The following is a 22,941-nucleotide window of genomic DNA, read 5'->3' on the forward strand; positions in this document are numbered from 1 at the left end:
TTGACAAAATTCAACAGCCCTTCATGCTAAAAACTCTCAATAAATTAGGTATTGATGGGACGTATTTCAAAATAATAAGACCTATATATGACAAACCCACAGTCAATATCATACTGAATGGGCAAAAACTGGAAGCATTCCCTTTGAAAACTGGCACAAGACAGGGATGCCCTCTCTCACCACTCCTATTCAACATAGTGTTGGAAGTTCTGGCCAGGGCAATTAGGCAGGAGAAGGAAATAAAGGGTATTCAATTAGGAAAAGAGGAAGTCAAATTGTCCCTGTTTGCAGATGACATGATTGTATATCTAGAAAACCCCATTGTCTCAGCCCAAAATCTCCTTAAGCTGATAAGCAACTTCAGCAAAGTTTCAGGATACAAAATCAATGTACAAAAATCACAAGCATTCTTATACACCAACAACAGACAAACAGAGAGCCAAATCATGAGTGAACTCTCATTCACAATTGCTTCAAAGAGAATAAAATACCTAGGAATCCAACTTACAAGGGATGTGAAGGACCTCTTCAAGGAGAACTACAAACCACTGCTCAAGGAAATAAAAGAGGATACAAACAAATGGAAGAACATTCCATGCTCATGGGTAGGAAGAATCAATATCATGAAAATGGCCATACTGCCCAAGGTAATTTACAGATTCAATGCCATCCCCATCAAGCTACCAATGCCTTTCTTCACAGAATTGGAAAAAACTACGTTAAAGTTCATATGGAACCAAAAAAGAGCCCGCATCGCCAAGTCAATCCTAAGCCAAAAGAACAAAGCTGGAGGCATCACGCTACCTGACTTCAAACTATACTACAAGGCTACAGTAACCAAAACAGCATGGTACTGTTACCAAAACAGAGATATAGATCAATGGAACAGAACAGAGCCCTCAGAAATAATGCCACATATCTACAACTATCTGATCTTTGACAAACCTGAGAAAGACAAGCAATGGGGAAAGGATTCCCTATTTAATAAATGGTGCTGGGAAAACTGGCTAGCCATATGTAGAAAGCTGAAACTGGATCCCTTCCTTACACCTTATACAAAAATCAATTCAAGATGGATTAAAGACTAAAAGGTTAGACCTAAAACCATAAAAACCCTAGAAGAAAACCTAGGCATTACCATTCAGGACATAGGCATGGGCAAGGACTTCATGTCTAAAACACCAAAAGCAATGGCAACAAAAGACAAAATTGACAAATGGGATCTAATTAAACTAAAGAGCTTCCGCACAGCAAAAGAAACTACCATCAGAGTGAACAGGCAACCTACAACATGGGAGAAAATTTTCGCAACCTACTCATCTGACAAAGGGCTAATATCCAGAATCTACAATGAACTCAAACAAATTTACAAGAAAAAAACAAACAACCCCATCAAAAAGTGGGTGAAGGACATGAACAGACACTTCTCAAAAGAAGACATTTATGCAGCCAAAAAACACATGAAAAAATGCTCATCATCACTGGCCAGCAGAGAAATGCAAATCAAAACCACAATGAGATACCATCTCACACCAGTTAGAATGGCAATCATTAAAAAGTCAGGAAACAACAGGTGCTGGAGAGGATGTGGAGAAATAGGAACACTTTTACACTGTTGGTGGGACTGTAAACTAGTTCAACCATTGTGGAAGTCGGTGTGGCGATTCCTCAGGGATCTAGAACTAGAAATACCATTTGACCCAGCCATCCCATTACTGGGTATATACCCAAAGGACTATAAATCATGCTGCTATAAAGATACATGCACACGTATGTTTATTGCGGCATTATTCACAATAGCAAAGACTTGGAACCAACCCAAATGTCCAACAATGATAGACTGGATTAAGAAAATGTGGCACATAGACACCATGGAATACTATGCAGCCATAAAAAATTATGAGTTCATGTCCTTTGTAGGGACATGGATGAAATTGGAAATCATCATTCTCAGTAAACTATCGCAAGAACAAAAAACCAAACACTGCATATTCTCACTCATAGGTGGGAACTGAACAATGAGATCACATGGACACAGGAAGGGGAATATCACACTCTGGGGACTGTTGTGGGGTGGGGGGAGGAGGGAGGGATAGCATTGGGAGATATACCTAATGCTAGATGACGAGTTAGTGGGTGCAGCGCACCAGCATGACACATGTATACATATGTGACTAACCTGCACAATGTGCACATGTACCCTAAAACTTAAAGTATAATAATAATAATAAAAAAAAACCACAGCGTTGCACACACTTAAAAAAAAACAGTTCCCAGAAATCCTGAAGTAAATAAATTTGCTTAACTGTGTTTAAGCTAGGGTTTCCTATATTACTTGAGCCAGAGACATTTGTGCGAGACAGTGTGTGTATGCATGTGTGTACCACTGCTTTTAACAGTTTTCTGGTAAAAAGAAAATAAACTCATCTGATCACAGCAACAAATTACAAGAGCATGACCCACCTTCTTCCACCCAAACAAACACAAACCTAACACCTTTCAGGTAGAAAATTCCTTTCCTTGTTGCTAAACCATTCTAAGGAAACCAGAGAATAAAATATATTTTTCTGTTGAAAACCATCTCCTTTAACATGAAACCACCCTTGTAAGTAGTTTTCTCCAACCAAGATCTTGTTTTTATGCGTCAAAGACAAGATAGTATCTTGCTATGCACACTAGCCCTAGGGAAATATTTAAAATATTTTTCTCTGGTAAGGACTGGTATTTAAAATGCTTACATCAATGCATCAGTCGAAGCCCGGCTTGCAACATACTAGGATCAAAGTGATCATGTCCTGTATTGAGTTGGATTCCAAATCCATTTGCACTAATTATTTTCTACAAAAATCCTAATGCATAATGAGCAGAGGCCCTAGAAGTCCTCTACTGATTTCAAATTAGTTCTTTGCATAACCTAGTAGCAAAAAGGGATCTAGGCATGTATTTTTGATCTTCTATTAGTAAAGTCTAGTTGAAAAATAAATAAAAGTCAGCTCTTTACTTTCTTAACATTTTTAGGATTCTTGAGCAATGCCCTGCTTGGGTGTTGTATGCCATGTACATGCCTGCACGCACCCACACATGCACGTGTAGTTTCGGGGACCGGAGACACACCCATTGCTCTAGCAACAGTGAGCTCACACTTCAGAAATGGGACCCGGTGTGGGCTGAATGTCTTTCCCATTACGCTTATAATTCAGATAATTTCATCTGAAAAATTCAGAAAATAAAAGTATTCTCTCCTTCAATCATCCAATTATCCTTGATTTTTCACTTCCTTTGAAAAGTATACAGAGAGCCCTTTAAATGAAAAGATGGGAGAATCACTCTAATAACTTCTCATTTGAGAAAATCCTATCTGGGTCAGTGTGAATCAGGTTTGGAATGGTGACAAGATCCTTACTTGCAAAGCCCTAAAAAGGCCAGAACTCTGCCCTGTCAACCTTCCCACATCTCTGAAATTCAGACCATTTAACAACCAAGGTTAGGGAAAGACAATGTGTCAGAGCCTGGAACACTATCAGGCTTTATGGCCAGGGAATCTCAAGATAAATGGCACCAGAGGCCATGGAAACATCCAGATTTTCTTCTGTAATGTGATTCTTTTCTTTTTCTGACACTAGTGGACGTCTCAGCTTGCCACTGCCATTGAGTGTACATATGGGAGGTGTCCTTTATTAGTTCCTATCACATTCAAGAAGCCATGGACACCTTCCAAAGGGTTTGGGAGCAAAAGACAAAGAGAACTCGATCCTAAGCCAGGTATAGGGTTCTGCTTATATTTACGTCTATGTTGGATCTAATTACTACATGGTAAGTGCAGCATAACAAAGGTACCTTTGGGATGAAAGAAAATATTTTATTGTCAGTGAATACACTCTGAATGCAAGGCAGCGTAGGAGAGTCAGTACAAAGGCAGATTCAAAGCATAATGAATTGCTTGTCTCTAGATGTAATACTACTTCAAACTTTTCAATATATTCATCATGCTTTCCTGAAACTCCTAGTCTCTAGGTAAAAGACAAGATGGGAAAAAAAGAGGAGAAAGGGATTAACATAAACTAAGTGTCTATTGATGGCAAGATATTATGCTAAACACTTCAACAAGTGACTTTATCAGCCCAACCTCTGTAAGAAAGTATAGTTATTATTCTGGAGTCAGCTTGAACCTGGTTTAAAAATATGGCTGTGCCACTTAGTAGCTATAGACATGAGCATGTCACTATAGCTCTCTAGATCAAATGTCCTCATCTGCAAAATGGGAATAACAATAGTACCCACTCCACAGGCTGCCGTCTGGGCATAGTGAGATGGTACCTGCCTAGCAGAAGGCCTGGCACATAATACATACTTAATAAATGTCTGCAATAGTGTTACTTTTATAGCACACTGGCAACTAAGTGGGCTGTCCCCCATGACTTGACCAGGAGTAAGAAGGGGAAAGAAGTTGAGTTATAAAAGGCACTAACAGCTCACAATCACAGAATCATCATGGATGCTCATTCTAAATCAAATCACTCTCTTAGTGTAAAGGCAACCACATTTTGATAATAATGTTGTCCTCAGACTGATCTATACAGAACCTTGAGGCAGGAGGAGACAAGAGGAAAAAGGAAGGGATTTTAAAAATCAAATCTGAGAATCTCTACTTTTGAGTAGAGAGATCATTATGCCAAAGGGTCTCAAACCCATCTGATCTTCAGGATGGCCAAGAATATGGCCGAGAAATACTGGTGGGTGTCTTGGCCATACTCCTGGAGATTCTGAGTCACTTGGTTGGAGATGACTTAGATGTTCCCAGAGTCTGATGATCATCCAGCTTTGGTAAGCCATGACCTAGTTTCATGTACCCTTCCTACCCCGCCTTCTCCCAAAATTAAACAGAAAGCCCACCTATGCCCAAGGCACCAGTAACTTTTACAATCTCCTTGAAAAGTTGTTTTCCAGCCCCTACTTACTCATATGTGTTTTGGCTTACACTGAATATTCAGATGCATATATTAGGCATTCTATTTTAGTACAATAGGCAGGACAGCAGCTTGGGTTTTAGAGTCATAAAGACATGCACTCAAGTCCAAGCATTACCACTTACTAGCCGTCTAAACTAAGGCAAGTTCCTTAACTTCTCTGGCTTCAGCTATCACATCTCTACAATAAGGATAACATCAGTGCCTATGTTACAGGTTTATCTTGAAGATTAAATTAGCCAATGCATGCAAAATGTTCTTGGAACATTAGCATAAATGTTAGCTTCTCTTTTAATTCCAACTGAAGTAGTTCCTTTGGTTGACATGGAACTCAGTTATCATCATGTCTCTGAACATTAGGCAAAAATATTAGCCAATGAGCAGAACAGAAACATCCCAAACCCTCATCCCCCAAAGGCGAAACATGTCAAAACACAAAGGCTTGTCAGTGAGGGTAGTGGCTAAATTCTCGTGGAGGGCTTTCCGATCCCATAACTGAAACCCCATGACACAGACAGATACAATCAGATAATGATGACAATCAGTAATGATAACAGAAATTATTATTTATTTTCATAAACACAGAGTATGTGCGTCCCGCTGAGTTACACACATCACATGCCAGCATTCACTTTCGAGGCAGTCAATCAATGAGAGATCTCAATATCCACCCGCCGAGGCAGGGCGGGGAGGATAGAGCGAAGGTTGAGAAATTACCCGTACTAGAATGACACATTCACAAAGTTAATCTAATCCAGGAGCCATTGGTGCCATTGCAAGCCTGTGAATATGGAATAGGCTTGATTGATTTTTCACTGCAGTAGCTAAACATGCCATTGTTATATGCAACAAATGTAAGGAAAGGAAAGATGAAACCATAAAAGGATTGGATATGAAGTCCCCAGAGCAGCAATAAATCACAAAATGAAGTCTAAAAAATTAAAAATGGTAGAGGAAGGCTGTATCTATGTCCTAAGAGGCCTCAGTTATCAAAGCATATACCGAAAATTAAAACCTGGGGCAGTAAAGGCTGATCCTGACTCAACCAATAATTTGCACTAAATCTGGCCTGGGGTTCCCCCTCCTCCCAGAATGAGTATTACGACATAGGTACCTCAGAGGGAGCAAGAAAGCCTAAAGGCTATAGACAGACAGAACGTGCTTCATTCCCAGTTCTGCCTGTTTCTAGCTGTGTGATCCTGATTAGATACCTGACCCCTCAGAGCCAGTTACCCTCTTTTATAAATGGGATAATCACATCCACACCACTAGAAAGAAAGAAATGGCAATGCACATCCTGTATGCCTCAAAGGATCCCTGGGAGCACCAAATGAGATGCCCAACATGAAAGCCCATCTACCCTCCAGATGCATCATGGAAACTCCTTCCTAATCCCATCTCCCTTTGTGCTTCTTCTGAACTGCCATGGTTATCTTCTGCGCTTTTCTCAGGACAGTTATCCTTCTCCATGATTTCTCAAAGTGTGGTCCAGGGACCACCTGCACCAGAATCACCTGGGCATTTTCTGGGAGGGGCCTTGTCAAAGATGTCATTTCTTAGAGTCCAACTCAAACTTTCTGAACCAGCATCCCTAGTGACGAGGCCAGAAATTATGTTCTAGGCAGAGTCCCCGGTGACCATGAGGCACACAGTCATTTAAGAACCAATGATTGAATTCATTTTATGTTTCAGCCACTTGTAACTTGTCTCCTCCATGCCCCCTAAGGACAGAGTGTGTGTTTCATTCATCTTTGTAAGAGCCACACTTTGTAGTGCATGCTTAGTACAGTGTGTAGCATAGTAGCCACTGAGATACAAAATACATGGAAAAGTCCTGTACATCAGATGTTGTCATCCTCACTGTTGTTTAAATCAAGTGCCATGCCATAAATAGTGCTAATAATAGTAAGGAACAGGAGCTCTGGAGTCAGACAGACTCTGGAGCTCTGGACTCCATTCTTGGCTTTGCTGTTTACTATTTGCAAGGCCTTAAGTCAGTACTCACCTTTCTGAGCCTCTGTTTATACACCTCTAAAATGGGCAGGATGCCTAAGTCACAGAATGATGATAAAGAAAGGACATCAAACAACTGCGCCCCAAGCCTGTCACTAAGAAAGGCTGAATATGCACAGCTGCTACTATTAGTAAACCTAAACCAATAGTCTGTTTAATCAGTTCTCTAGGAAACAAATCAAGTAAACTGTTTGACTCAGAGGATCTCTCTTTTGGGAAAACTAGCTAGTCTTTTCAGTCAACTTGCCTAATCTCATGACCTTTTAGCAATGGTCCTCAGGAAGTCCTCATTCAGGAGTCAGAGCTGGTAAAACTGAATGCCAGTTGGCCAGTGTCTTAGACGGTGCCTATGGTTGTGTCCAAATTGCCACCAATGGGATTTGCTAACATCAGGGTCATTTTAAGTGGAAAAAGTTTAGTTCTGGAGATTCATGAGACTGTGAGTGTCTTGCGCTGACAGGAGGACAGAAACAGCCATTGTGTAAAATATGATGTCATTTGATCTTTCCTTTAAAACTCAGTGCATCCCTTGTGTACCCACCCTGTGGCAGAAAAGCCTCTGCAGCCCTCACCCCCCGCCTTCCACCCCACCAAAATCAAGCTCGTATGTTAAGAGAGCTTTGATAAAACATTCTGAGAGACATCAATCAATAATAAAACATTCCTGCCCCATGGTCAGGAATATTTTCCTAAAAAGCAGAGCTGTAGAGAATAAGAATGAAAAACATCAGATTTGGAGTCATGCGGACTAGGTTTGAATTCCAGCTCTTCCGTTTTCTAGCCATGAGATTTTGGGCAAACTTCTTGGCTACTCTAAAACACGGTTTCCATTTCTGTGTAATCTGTTCACTTGACAGATATTTACTGAATGTCTACCATGTGCCGTGGATTGTTCCAAGTGCTGGAGTTGCAGGAGAGAACAAAACAGAGTCCCTGCCTTCATGGAGCTTACAGTTTACTGGGGGTGAAGAGGAGGCAGACAGCGAAGAAAATGCTAGACAGTGACAAGAGCTAAGCAAAAAAGGGCAGAGAGAATGAATGGGAAATGTGGGTGTGCTCTTTTCCATAGGATACCCTAGGAGGGCCTGATAGGTAGCACTTGAGCAGAGACTGAAATGAAGAGGAGGCTATGGCTTCAGATGATCTGGAGAGAAAAATAGAACCTACCTGAGAGAGATATTATGAGGACTATGTGATATTAAGGATATAAAATCTAGCATCTGGCACATAGTAAGCACTCAATAGATGGTTGCTATAATTATTTTTATTTGTTGTAAGGCATGTTTGAATAAAATCCATTAGAAAAATTGTATTCATCACATCACCTTCATTTTGGGAAGGTTATGACAAGTCACAGCTTGGGAGCTCATATTTATAACAGGTAAAAATGCCGATTTCAACCTGGCCTAGGTTCCCAGGGCACTGGCAGCTGATAATAATGAGAAAAAGAATACCTCCAGGCTTACCCTGCAGGGAGAAGTATGCTAAGTGTGATTTCTCACCACCCAACTTCCATTTCAGGCTGATTAAGTCACTTTAATGATGAGTTCCCATTACCTAGAAAGAGCTCTAAGGGTCTGTTACTCCTGGGCAGCGGGAGGTTGGGGAAGAAGGGCATGGAGGGTCTTCTGAAGTAAAACTGCATAGGGACCTCAAGGCCTTTGTTTCTCCATTGCTGAGGTCAGAGATCTGGAAAGTCAATGTGTAAGTGTGTGTATGTGTGTGTGTGTGTGGCAGGGACAGTGGTAGCGGGGAGTGGTGGGGGGAGGGAGAGAGAGGGAGAGGAAGAGAGGGAGAGGGAGAGAGAGAGAGCGATCGATCGATTAATCCCCTCACCTAGAATAATAATGGCACTAATTATTAAGACAAATATTTCAAATGCCCAGATGTATATGTCGAAGTTTAAGAGCCTAACTCTTGATTTTTAGTCCCAGGCCTGGAATAACCAGTTGAGGGATACTGGGTAAATCATTTTCCCTCTCTGAGGCTGCATCGGATTGAAGGGCTCAGGTCCCAGAGCAAAGTAGATCAAAGCTTGATTCTCAGCCCTGCATGATCTTGGGTATTCTGCTTAACTGCTTGGAGCCTCATCTGTTAAATGGGCATTTTAACACCCTTTGAGGTAGCTAGTGCAGATAGAGAGTGCAGCGTGGTGCATGGTATATGGCAAATGATCAATAAGTGCTAGATACCCGCATTTTCACCTGCTAAATACCTGTCCTGCCCTCCTCATTGGCTATTCTGAAGATGAATCAAGGGACTAGGTGAGAAAACGCTTGTAATATAAATGGTACAACTGTAAGGCATTATTATTAAATTATTACCATGATTATTGCTTTATGTTAAGTTGTGATATTGAGCAGGGGATATAGTTTTCATAGACATGCTTCTCATGGGCTCTTTTGGTAACGAGATTGATTTTGAAAGGCTATCTTCTATGAAAGATATAGTCACATTCTTGCTTTGAAAAGCTGAGTCTCTCAGCGCTGAAACAGAACAGGTTCATTACACAGTAAGGATTAATTAGCTGTTGGGTATTATTAAATGTTCTCACTCTCAATACCTACATAGAACTGGAAACTATGAAAGTGAGCAAGAGGTAATCATAGTACAGGGAAGGGAAAAAAAGACACAATTGCTGGCAATGCACATTTCAAGAGGAGAGCGTGTTAGTAAATTATAGTCTGATTAATATCACGTCAGCTCATTCTCTGTTTGGAGTCATTGTTCTGAATCTAGTCTTCAGGGTTGCCTGCTTTTTTTTTCTTCTACCACTGGGATCAAAAAGAAAAGGAAGCTGGACTTTTCAGTGTTTAAAGAGTGCTGTGGTGTGGATGTTTACACTGAAATGCAGGATATTTGAGAGTCTACGAAAGGAGAGGAGGTAAATACAGATACTGGTATTTATAATTATATAGCAAATATAACATGTCCCTCCGAAATATAACAGAGGTTATATAGCAAATATAACATGTCTCTCCGAAAAATAACAGGTTCATAAAAATGATAGCTCGGAAAAAAAAAATGATAGCTCGAATGGGCCTTAGGGACGATAGAGTGCAGTGACCGCAGACCCCCTTGTCTCAGCCACCAGGGTCAAGTGTTGAAAATGCAGATTCCTCTGGGCCTCCTCTCTGGAGTGGGTCTCAGGAATTTACATTTCCCAGTCCTCTGCTTGGCAGCTTAGAAACTAAGCTTGGAGGGAAGAAGTATAATTCATCAGTTAGGTTGTTAGGTTACACAGCTGGTTAGTAAGAAAGCAAGAACCAGAGTTGGAATTTTCCAACTCCCAGCCACACCTCAGGGCCTCCTTCTCTGTTTCATCTGAAGTCCACTTCATTGGCATCACTGGCTTGGCATGGGGAGGATCTCTGCTCTCGTGGAAACTGAATAGACCTTCTTTGCTCTTTATCATAGGGATGGAATTCTCCCAGGGGTTAAGCACAGATATATGAAATCCCATAAGATGCCATGGACAGTAGGATTCCACAGTGGGGTCTACAGATGTCATCTGAGAAATTCCATCCACATAGCAAACAAGGGCAAGGTAAAGTCTGGGCAGAAGTTCACGGTATAAACTCTACGTGGCACTTAATCCAGTTGTTTTCTCCATAAGATTGCCATGTCTCGAGGGGCAAAAGACAGTCTTATTCCCATTATATTGCCAGTACGGTGTTTGCCACTTAGTAAATCTCAGTGAGTAGTTTGTAGAATAAATACAACAGTATAAAAAGTATAAAAAGAAAAATAACTGAATTGTCTCATATATATAGGCCCACTATCAGTAGGCGGTAGTAATAGCCATGATGACGATGATGTTATTAATACTAAAACAACAGAAAGGAACTAACATCATTGAGTGCTTTTTGTGAGCCAGCACTACACAGGCTAAGCTGTTTCTTACACAAAATAACTTATTGAATCCTCACAACAATTCCAGGAAGCAGTGACTATCATCATCCCCGTTATATAGATGAGACATTGGAGGCACAAGGTATTCAAATATAGCCACATGCCACATGATGTTTTGGTCAATAACACTGGTTCCATAAGATTATAATACTGTATTTGTACTGTGTCTTTTCTATGCTTAGATATGTTTATATACACAAATACCATTGTGTTATAATTGCTTACTATTCAACACAGGAACATGCGTACAGGTTTGTAGCCGAGGAGCAACAGGCAACGTAGTCTAGGTATATAGTAGGCTATACCATCTAGGTTTGCATAAGTATACTCTATGATGTTTTCACAACAATGAAGTCACCCAATGATGCATTTCTCAGAATATACTCCCATCATTAAGTGATACATGACTGTCATATGCCCAAGGTCACTAGTGGAAAGTAATGGAGCCAGAATTCTAACCCAGGCTGGACTGACTCAACAATAATACTCTTCACTACGCTACTTTCCAGCCTCCAAAACCCCTGCACATTCAGAGCATCGAGGCTGGATTTATGCCAAGTCCACCCAGACTGATAAGGTGGACTTACATGGAGGTTCTCCAGAGCTGAAAGCATAGGCTGATCAGAGGAAACAGAGTCGCCAATGCTTGTGAGCTCAGAAGCAGCTCAACTGAAGACCATGTGCCCATTAGGACAGGGTAAACACCTAATAGTCTAGCACGGTGGTCAGCACAGAGTCTATATTCAAAAAGTAACTGCTGAATAAGCAGATGTATCAATAAATGAATTATTAAACAAATAAACAAGTGAGCTAATCAAGCATACAATGACCATCTCATTTTGGCTTTCAAACATAGGGCAAGAACCTCTTTTCCTCACATCTACTTCACTGTCTCCCTTCTTACTTTTGGTCTTTAGCAGAGCTGCTGGTGTCTGAAATCACGTATTTTACACAGTTTTACAAGGCTGTTGGGGCTAGGGCTATCCCAACATGTGCCTGCTTTATTGCTCACATTGAACATGTTCATAACTGAGCTCATCATCCAGTCCTAAACCACTTTACCTTACATCTAGAGACCCTTCCCTTAAAAGTTCGCTTTGAGAAATCCGTTTTTAATGCCACTTTCCTATGAGAACTTTTCTGGTCTCCAAAAACCACAGCTAATTTTTTCCTCCTTTTATCAAATTGCAACTCTCCAACACTTTCTCAATGCATTTATCTTACTATATTTAGTGCCATAATCATTTGTATATTAGTCTTACAAATCCTCTTTATCAGGCCATGTATTTCTGAGGAACAGGAAGGAAGCCACTCAGACTGAGTAGAGATCATATATTGAGGACCAGCCATAGAGGAAGGGTTTTTCATCCTTGCACTTCTTCCTCATAAGTCCATGAGCAGTAGGTACTGTGTTCACTGTTTTGCAGATGGAGAAACTAAAATTAACTTGCATGTTGAAAGCTCAAAAAGGTTAAATGACTATTCGGAAATTTGGGTAAGTGGCAGAATTTGAAGCCATGTCTGTTAGATTATTAAGTTTGTGTTCCGAATCACAAGACTGCAACTCGCCATCTGGATTCTCATCCCTGTACCTTGAGTACAGAAGGTGCTCAAGACATTTTAGATAACGTGAACAACAGAGGCTAAGATTATAGTAACGTCTGGCAGTGGCCATGTGGGCAAGTCTTCTGGGACAAAAGGAAAAGCATGGATTTGTAGTCATTAGAAGGCTTGGCACATTTCCTGCTTCTCCATCTGCCACCAGAGAGAGACTGGGGTAGGCTGAGTCTCTCCTACGTTCCCTCACCGGCCCATTATAGTTGCAACCTACAGTAACAACCAGCACATGGCCAACCTTAGGAGACCTGCCCCTGACTGTGGTGGCCAGGGCAGCTGTTTGCACTCACCCGCAAGGTTGTGATGGTGGCAGGATCCCGGAGCCGGCCCTCCTCATCTTTCAGATTGTAGCCTTCTGGCCTCTTATCACGCTCGCTGACTTTCCACAGCTTCACAGTTTTATCTGTAGTGGGCAACCAGATTAAGTCAGAATTATAGTGAAAAGCAAGCTCATAGGGGAGTTTTCCTGGGGGCAGTGGGGAGAGGAAGAGGTAAGGATGGATAGAATTGCTACAGAAGCTAGCTCACATAAACGGTTGCCGTGCATAAATCCCATGTCATTTGAAGGCAGAGCTCATATTTCAAAACAAAAACATACATTATGCTGGGACAAATGGATTTCCCTGATAATGGGCTCTTAAATCTATAGCTTATACCTTAATTTAGCTCATTCAATAAAAGCATTTATTCAGCATTGAATAATAAGAGTGCAATATACACAGAGCTTACAATGTAACTAAGAATTTTACATGAAAAATTGGTTTGACAGTCATAACTCTGGAAGCAGGTGCTATTATCTCTATTTTAGCATCTCACCTCACTAACACATTGTCCTTACCATGTCCTAAAAGGCCCTTCATGACCTGCCCTCTCCACTTTCTCCACCTTTCTGACCTCCCTGTCCACCCTCTCCCTGCTCACTCACTGTGCTCCAGACACGTGTCTTCCCTACAGCTCCAGGTACACATTAAGCTCACTAAGCCTCGGGGCCTTTGCACTTGCTGTGTCTTCTGTCTGGAAAGTCCTTTACCCTCTTTTTCATATAATTTGCTCCTTTACTTTCCTCTTGCGCTTGCATCCCAACTTTAGAGAGGCCTATGTAAAACCTACCTAAAAATGCTGTCCTCAGAACCATTCTCTATCTCCTCTCTCCTGCTTTATTTTTCTTCATGATACCTTTTACTACCTGACAATTGGTTGATTATTTATCAAATAACTATCTGTCTCTTTCACTAGAGTGTAAAATTGTTGAAGGCAGGGATTCTATCTATCTTGTTTATCACTGTACCACCAGCACCCAGAACAGTGCCTGGCACACAATAGCTGCTCAATAAACATTAGTGGGGCAAATGAACAAATCTCATCTACCTGCATAGTGCATATTTCTAACAATATTCAGGGAAATAAAATGGTAAGGAGATACACTGAAATGTTCCTTTCCTTTTGCTGCCTCTATGGAGTCTCCAGCTGGAAACTACCTTTCTCACCTTTGTACTGCCCCAGCACTTTATACAACTTGATGACACCTGGCATTCTCCATAGCATTAAAACAGAGAACTCCTCTCCCTACAGAACTCCCATGAGAACTCCCATCCCTACACGTGTCATGCAGGCCAAGGAAATGAGTAAAAAGGGCTAAAGGATCTGTGGAGCTGGAATGGCGTGCCCTACATGCAGGCTTTTAATTCAATTTTTTTTTTTTTTTTTTGAGACAGAGTCTCGCATTTTCACCCAGGCTGGAGTGCAGTGGCACAATCTCAGCTCACTGCAAGCTCTGCCTCCCGGGTTCATGACATTCTCCTACCTCAGCCTCCCGAGTAGGTGGGACTACAGGCACCCACCACCACGCCCGGCTAATTTTTTTGTATTTCTAGTAGAGACGGGGTTTCACCGTGTTAGCCAGGATGGTCTTGATCTCCTGACCTCGTGATCCACCTGCCTCGGTCTCCCAAAGTGCTGGGATTACAGGTGTGAGCCACCACACCCGGCCTAATTCAATTATTTAAGGAGACAAGATCAGGCAAACAAATCATGTCTGCTGGCCACATGCCTTGGTGGGCTTTCCTTATCAGATCCAGTGTACATTTTTTATACTTGTTTTAACATATCTTTTTGAAGGCAGAACTTGGTTGCCTTCTTTGTATCTTCCTCTGTCTTGCACAAGGTAGGGTTTGGAATCAGACAACCTCGGGCCCAATCCCCACTCTGACGCCAGTCACATGGCCAAGGACGGGGATTCCCACTCAGTAGGTACATAACCCTTCCTCCCTTCCCTCCTTCCTTCCTTCCCTCCCTCCCTTTTTTCCTTCCTTCTTTCTTTCCTTCCTTCCCTTCTTCCTTCCCTTCCTCTCTCCTTTCTTCCCTTCCTCTCTTCTTCTTTTTTTAAATTGAGATAGAGTCTCACTCTGTCACCTAGGCTGGAGTGCATTGGCGAGATCATGGCTCACTGCAGCCTTGACTTCCTGGGCTCAGGTGATTCTCTCATCTCAGCCTCCAGAGTAGCTAGGACCATAGTCGCATACCACCATGCCCAGCGAATTTTTCTATTTTTTATAGAGACATGATTTTTTCATGTTGCCCAGGCTGATCTCAAACTCCCAGGCTCAAGCAGTCTGCCCACCTTTGCCTCCCAAAGTGCTGGGATTAAAGGCATGAGCCACCACACCCGACCATAACTAGTATTTCTTAAGCAACAAATACGATTGCCAGATTTAGCAAGTAAAAAAATATAGAACCACCCAGTTAAGTTTGAATTTCAGATAAGCAAAAAATAATTTAGTATGAGTATATCCCACATAGTTCAATCTTACAAAGAAAGATGGTGCCTCAGTTTCTTTATTTGTAAACTGGGGAAACAGTATCTTCCTCATGGGGCTCTGATGAGGATTAAATAAGTCACAGCATGGAGAGTGTTTAACACAGTATTAGGCTTCTAATAATGGTCCGCAAATGACAGCTTTTATTAGAATTAGCAAATTGGGCAACTATTCTGCCATAATAACATGTTGCTCTGACAGCTTTAGCTCCAACCCTCGATGATGTCAGCACATCCTATTTCTTCTCCGTAACACTGTCAGGGGAGAAAAGCCGTCCCTCTGGGAATTCCTTCCTCTTTTGCCCCTTGCTTCATTCCTCCACTTCTCCTCACCTGACTTTTTGCCAACACCTCCCACTTCTCGTGCCTTTGGGCGGACAGATCTTCTGAGCAGGAGATGTGGATCACAGTACCATTCGCCTTGAAGCTGCCAGAAACAAATGCCTTGTTCTTGGAGGTCTTAATGCACCACATTGTGAAGTGGGCTTTCAGCAGCAAATAAGTGCCCCATTTTCTTGTATCTGGGCATCACTTGGGCTGCTCATGTCTGACACACTGGCAAGGCTGCTAAGTGTATGATTTGTGCGCTCTGAATTGTGCCGTCACCCTGGCTTGTGCTGGAGCGAAAGGAGATCCTGCTGCATACCGAACTGCTTTTTAGGGTGAGAAAATGAACATGGGCCATATTTATACAGTCACGTGATTAGCTCTTGATCAGCTGTGGCTTAGAACATCCCCAAAATTTTAATACCAAATTTTTTTTGTTGCGTGGCTTTGGAATGTATCCCATCCCATTTGCAAAGTTAACATCGTATATTTTTCTTATCATGAATGATACATTGCTATACAGAGAAACAGAGAAATCATGGGTATAACATGAAGAATAAAAATCACCTACAACCTCTCCAGTCAGGAACGATCATCGTCAACATTTTGCATAAATCCTTATAGTACTTTTTCTATGTACTTTGGGGGGAGAATACAAATCTGTAATATTGCATATATAGATTTTGTATTTTCTCATTTTATTTCCTTCTTTTTATTATACAAGCGGTACATGGAATGTTTATTAAAATAATCATAAAGGTAAAAAAACTCTCTTAATTCCACTAGATAGAGATACCTATTATACAAATTTTGTGATTTCTTTTATATTTATGTATACAACTATGTAACTGTTTTTAGTAAACATAATATGGCATACTTAGTTTATAGTATGCATTTGCCTAATCATATTTATCTATACCAACGTCTATCCCTGCAAATATATTTATAGGGATAGAATATATTTGTATACTATAACATATTGTATATATGATTTATAATAGTGAGAATTTGTTAACAGCTAAAGGACTAATAGTAGGAGGCTTACTAGTAAACTACAGAAGAATCATACAAGGAAATACTATGTGGTCATTATGATATTTTAGAATATTTAACAATTGGGAAGATATTCCTATTATTAAGTGTTATATTAATAAAAACCTAGTTACAAAAGAGTTTGCAGAATATATCATATTTCCGTTAAGAAACAAACAAATTTATTTGTATCTTTTTGCTTTTTACTTTAAAAGACTTAACAGTGGTTCTCTCTGGATGGGAACACTTTTATTATTTTTGTTTTTCTGTATTTTTTTTTCCATGAACATGTACTAATTTCATAGTGAGAAAAACAAATTCAGTATACCCCACTTCTCATTATAGGTATTGAAGTGGAAGCAGAAAATGAGGTAAAACAATGTATTTTTATGTCATAAATAATTTGAGAGTCTAGATTCACAATTGAATGTTGGTTTTATTTTTTATTGAAATTGTAAGTTTGAAAATATATTCTAGCAGAAAGTAAAAATTGTTCCTAACTATAATAAGATAAGCAATATATTTTCTTAAAGATAATTGATGGTGAATTCAATCCAATTCCCCATGGTTGGGTTGCCTGGAGTCATTCTTGACTTTATTATCACACTTTTTTTCTTGACTCAGTATCTTGAAGCTTTGTGAATAAAAAAGTCTAAGGAACATGTGGCTGTTAATGAGTAATGACTTTTTCTTTCTTCTTGCTGGTTCTCTGAGTAGTTTATCATCGCTTGTGGCAGCTTTTAAACACAATCTTATCATCTATCTTCATTTTCTCTTTTGTACAGTAATTCCAATTGTCTTCCATTAACTTTTGCATGTTAACCTATTTGGCCTAAGGGGGATTCTCAACCTCAATATTAGTATAAAAAAGAAAATTACATAAGAACATGGGAATTTTTCTTAGAAGAATCATTTTGAGATGCTGTTGGCATATGAAACAGTATCCCAAATGGGAAGATAATATCCTTGTTAATCAAAAAACTATTTAAAAACTCAATTAACAGAATATTATGCTATATAATTAATCTTCATTGCATTTCACTGATTTTTTCCCATCCCCCCGCCAACAAAGTAGTTAATAAGTCCTTGAGGTTTTTTTTTTTTTTTTTTTTTTTTTTTGAGATGGAGTCTTGCTCTGTCGCCCAGGGTAGAGTGCGGTGGAGTGATCTCGGCTTACTCCAAGCCCCGCCTCCTGGATTCACGCCATTGTCCGGCCTCAGTCTCCCAAGTAGCCGGGACTACAGGTGCCCGCCACCACACCCAGCTAATTTTTTTGTATTTTTAGTAGGGACGGGGTTTCACCGTGTTAGCCAGGATGGTCTCGATCTCCTGACCTCATGATCTACCCGCCTCGGCCTCCCAAAGTGCTGGGATTACAGGCGTGAGCCACGGCGCCTGGCCAAGTCTTCGAGTTTGAAATGCAATAATCAATAGGCTAAATTTGAGAATATAAAGTGAGTTAGCTACAGAAGACAATCAGACATTTTTCCTCTGCCTGAAGTAATTAAGTCAAAATCATCAGAAGTCTCTTTTATTCCAAGTAGTAGTGTTGAATCTGCAAAGCCTATTAGTGAAACTTAAATAGCAAAATTAAAAGGAAAGAAATTGAAACAAATTTATGTGGTTTGGCTTCCAAGAAATCAGGATTGCAAAACATAAACAGAACAATAAATATAGTTATGAGAAAGAATCAAACTACTTGGAGTCTGGAAAAACAGATGAGTAGAGATCTGGTCATGAGAAGATGAGATATGCTTGGATAATCCTAAACCAGCTGCGTCCGAATTGTCATTTTTTAGACTTCTATGCTGGCTTTATATCTGAGAGATTTGGGGTTCAAATGCATTAAATAACTTTCCGCTTTTTTCCATAAGATTAATATGAGACTCATTGTAAAACTTTACAAATTAAAATGACAAAAGGAACAAATTGACAAGTTACCCATACTGCACAAAAATTAATCATGATGAACCTTATGTTGTATTTCCTTCCAGTCTTTAAAAATATTCATGTATGTTTGATCACATTATTGACATTGTATTTTTTCACTTGAAATATGAACATTTCCCTTTCTTTTTAAATCCCTTGCTTCTTGCTTCTCGATTTAAATTAAAATGTACATTCCTCATAGACTCACATATGAGATAAAATGAATCATTCTCCAACTCATTTTCTTGGGAGAGGGTGTTTAATTTTTAAATACGAATCCTCTTAATTGTTATGCTATTCAATTAGCACCCTTTAACATGTGACTTTATGCCAAGTTGTTTTGAGCTTAGATGGCTTCTTTTAGCAAGGATTTAAGAACCTGGAGGTTAGGTAATTCCACTGTATAAAGACTTACTCAGTCATTATGTAATTTGTCTCTCTATTCAATACCCAACATCCTCTGTCTCTGACCTATTTATGTCAACTCCTCCTCATCCAACAAATGGTGTTAAGTATGGTGGGAGATAGGGAAAGAAACCCTTTCTTGATCAGTTTTTTGATAAAGTCCCTATTTCTTCTTGCCTTGTGCTCCTATCTTAGAAGTTAATTTTTGTCAGAGAGACACACAGCCATCTGCTTTACAGACCCTAAAATATATTCAGGGATTAATAACTTCTATTCAATATGCCAACCTCACAGAGACAGCATGTTGAGTTTCCTGAAATGTATTCCCAGAATAACATTCAGTGAATCTTAAGACAGGAAGTCACATTCCAAAAACACCTGCAAATAATCTGCAGTAGTTGAAAATTGCAGATAATGGGTCTCACATAATTGGGTCATAAATTTAATATTTTAAAAAACAGTAGTTACTATTTATTGAGGGCCGAATCTGTGTGTGCCAGGCACTCTGCTAAGCATCTTGCAAATGTTATTTCTAAGTTTTTCAACAGCCCACACAGTTCAAAGGAAATTGAGGTTAAGAGAGATTGAAGTATATACTTTGGCCGACTGTATCTCTGAAAATACCAAACAGGAATTCCACCTACCATTAGTAGACAGAAGAAAGTAAGCTGCATTCTGCTGGGGGAGCCATCTTATTTTATTGATTTTTTCTTCTATTTCTAAACTCTTCAGGTAATCGAACTCGGGTTCATGGCTCTGGAATGTGCTGTAAACATTGTATTCACCCCTACGATGAACCTGATTTTTACTCTGTAGGAAAGGAAAAAAATACACAAAAGATTAAATCACAGTAGCCAACTGTAAAACTCGCCAACTCCCTTTTTTTTCCAGCAGTCATTGGGGGTGGGATGAGGGCAGGGCCATGAGGATGAGGGCAGGGCCATGAAAGTCACTAGCACCTCTGAAAAAAAAAAAAAAATATATATATATATATATATATATATATAATTATACACATGAACTTCTGTACTATCATATAGTATACATAATACATACATAGAAATATATTAAAATAGAACAAAATTTTAAAATCAATATAAATAGAAGTTCTAATATTTTCTTTTTGCATCCTAACAGATGCTGCAGTCACCCTTTGGAGTGAGTCATCCCACAGTGGCATTCGTAAATACTTACATCGACCCCTTAAAGAGAGTACAAAGTTGTAGCATCTATGACTTTCATTGGCCTTTTAAGATCTCACCTGATTCTCATGAAATCTCTGAGGTAGGTGGGGCAAGGAAATGGACAAGAGGCTCAGATATTAAATGACTTCCCCTAGGTCTCACAGCTCATAAGGAGCAGATTTGGGCATCAGATATGCCCCTGCTCCTTTTTTTTTTTTTCCAACATGAGTGACAAAGCAGATAGGAGCTCAGGGATGCTACCTGCATCATTAAGGAATGATGAGACTTTACCTCTTGGCTTTCCTCTAGCGCTGATTATGCAATGAGCAAACAGCAGGGACTACATACATGATGAGAGAATTAAACACAAGGGCAAGGGTCTGCAGAAACGGGAAGAAAAAGAAGAAAGGAAGAGAGGAGAAAAAAAACAGGATGTGAAAGAAAGAAGGAGAAGAGGAGGAAAGTGGAAAGGGAAGTTTTATTTCAGATATTTTAGGTCCTTATTACCAAGAGCTTCAAGAAGCAGGCTTTGAAAAACTCAAAAATTCAAATATGAGTCTTATTAAACATTTGTTATAAAAGCTTGACTCTTAATAAAAGGGTTAATTTCCAAATGTATATTTCTAGGTGGATATAAAATATCCAAACCCAAATCTCAACTTACTGACCAGTGAGAGTGCTGAACCCTGGGTGTGTAATGTATTTGTGCAGACTCTCTGGGTGTGTGCTTCCTGAGAATTCACTCCTGGAGCTCACCCACTGAAGTCAAAAGCAGGTCTGCCCTAGATGATGTCACATGGGTTTGTTTCTGGGATTTAGTGCTCATTTTAATCCCAAGACTGGCCACAAAGCTTAATGCTTAACTGCAGGTTCTTTATCCTCATTGACATTTATTTTTTATTGAACAAAACTACCCTGCTTTAGAAAATGTGTCCCCCATCATTCTATGAATGAATCAGGCTTCCCAAATATTTCACTAAATTAAAATAGGTGAAACCTATAAATAGCTAACGGAAAATGTAGAGCAGAATATTACTGGCAACATGCTGCCTTGGGTAATTTATGCTAAATAGCTCCTCCGGTTCCTCTTTATCATCACTGCGAACCTAATTGGTTGTTGTTTTTTTTTTTTTTTTTTTTTTTTTAAGAAAAAGCTGGAAAAGGAGGTTTGAAAATGAGTGTTCAAAAGACTTTAAATGCTGACATACTTGGTACTATCCTGCTCATTTGCAGAGAGAGCCAGTCCACCTTAACAATACATTTATAAGAGTGTTGATTTGCTACCATCCAAATCAGACTGTCAAGTGTGTGTAGTATGTGCCAGACCAATTAGCACTAGGCAGCTCTGGAAAAGCAGGAAAAATTCCAGGTCATGAAGAGCTATTAGTTTCTACTTGCCAACCACATTTTCGTGTTTCCAGGGCCAATGGAATAGGCTGGATGCCTGATTTAATGCTGAACACTTGAATTTATATGGAACCCTGAGGGATTACGATGCCCTTATAGAAATTAATTGCAAATAATGTGCAATTACCAAATATATCACCTCTAAATGAGGCTTTCCTTTTTTGAGGGGAGGTGTACCGCAAATGGCTTTGAGGCACAAAGCAGGCTTTAAATTGCTAGGGAAGTCTCTTGCGAAACCTTCCTCTCACACTGGGCCTCCCTCATGCTTCCCGAGTGCCCGGTGAATCTCAAAGGCAGGCAGTGGCAGATGGGAGAGCTACTAGAACACAGACTGGCCTGCTGGAAGCTCGAAGACCATGCCAGGGGAGGCCAAGGAAATCAAATTGGGCCATAATTCCATTTTGACAAACAGAAGCAGACACCAAAAACTCAATTTATATGAAAAAGAGAAACAATTCCTAGTGAAACCCATGTCTCAGAAAGAAATGGGTTTATGAGAGTCACTGGAAGTTAGAACTCCTGCTCAGAAATGGTCCTATATGTAGCACTCAGCTCCAGGGCCCTCTGTGTCACCTACAGTGATACTGTGATGTGTGTCATAAGCTTTACTCAGACGCTAGTTTGTGGCCTTTTACCCCCTTTGGTGAGGCAAGCTATCATTTTCTTCTCTGCTGTCCCAAGTTGTCCTCTTCACATGTGTTGGCAAATAAACTATGTTTTTTTTCCTCCTGCATATTCTGGCAGCACCTGAAATCAAGGGAGACTGAATTTCAATGGCTCTATGACAGATCCCACTGAAAAAGGAGGAGTTACGCTCAACAAGCACCCATGGAATTTTGCAGGTCAGGCGAGAAGTGAAGTTGTTTTGCAGGTGTAACATCCAGGCATAGAAAGATAAGACCATGCCCAGAAAAGGCTCTCTTTTACAGGGCTTTTATGAGTCTGAATGTATAACAGTTGATGTTAATGACTTTTTGGCAGTTTTTAGTTTTCGAGCAAAGCAGCAAGGTTAAGGGCGACACATAAGGATTAAGGAACAGTAGGAGGCCTCCTTTAAAAAGTGAAGAAAATGGGCATTTTGCATTCACCACCACTTACCTCCTGTTCTCGTTGAAATATTACAACCCGACCCCCCTTGTCCCCTGTCGCTAGTAATTCTCCCGTGTGGTTGAATTCTACCGTAGAGATAATGTCAGCTGCAAAGAAGAAGACAAAGGCAATTTAAGTAACTGCACACTTACTTTGAAAGGATAGATAATAGATATATTTTTCTGTGCATTTAAGGGCTTAGGGCTTTGTCTCTGCAGTGGAATTTACAAGGATGTTATGTTCC

The 22,941-nt window shown here is 40.1% G+C and overlaps 1 protein-coding gene across 11 annotated transcripts in view; it reads right to left on the reverse strand.

Annotated features, from left to right (window-relative positions):
• The window catches only part of PPP2R2B (protein phosphatase 2 regulatory subunit Bbeta), a 482,712-nt gene that overhangs the window by 82,787 nt on the left and 376,984 nt on the right, over positions 1-22,941 (reverse strand). For all 11 annotated transcript variants that reach the window (XM_019028138.4, XM_055388728.2, XM_055388727.2 and 8 more), the window contains 3 exons: positions 22,707-22,804; positions 19,662-19,827; positions 12,800-12,912 (listed from right to left, as the gene is read on the reverse strand). In XM_019028138.4, the coding sequence (XP_018883683.2) occupies positions 12,800-12,912; positions 19,662-19,827; positions 22,707-22,804 (377 nt within the window). The remainder of the gene's footprint in view (positions 1-12,799; positions 12,913-19,661; positions 19,828-22,706; positions 22,805-22,941) is intronic.

The sequence above is a fragment of the Gorilla gorilla genome, chromosome 4 (assembly GCF_029281585.2).
Source record: "Gorilla gorilla gorilla isolate KB3781 chromosome 4, NHGRI_mGorGor1-v2.1_pri, whole genome shotgun sequence".
In the NCBI taxonomy this organism is placed as follows: Eukaryota; Metazoa; Chordata; class Mammalia; order Primates; family Hominidae; genus Gorilla; species Gorilla gorilla.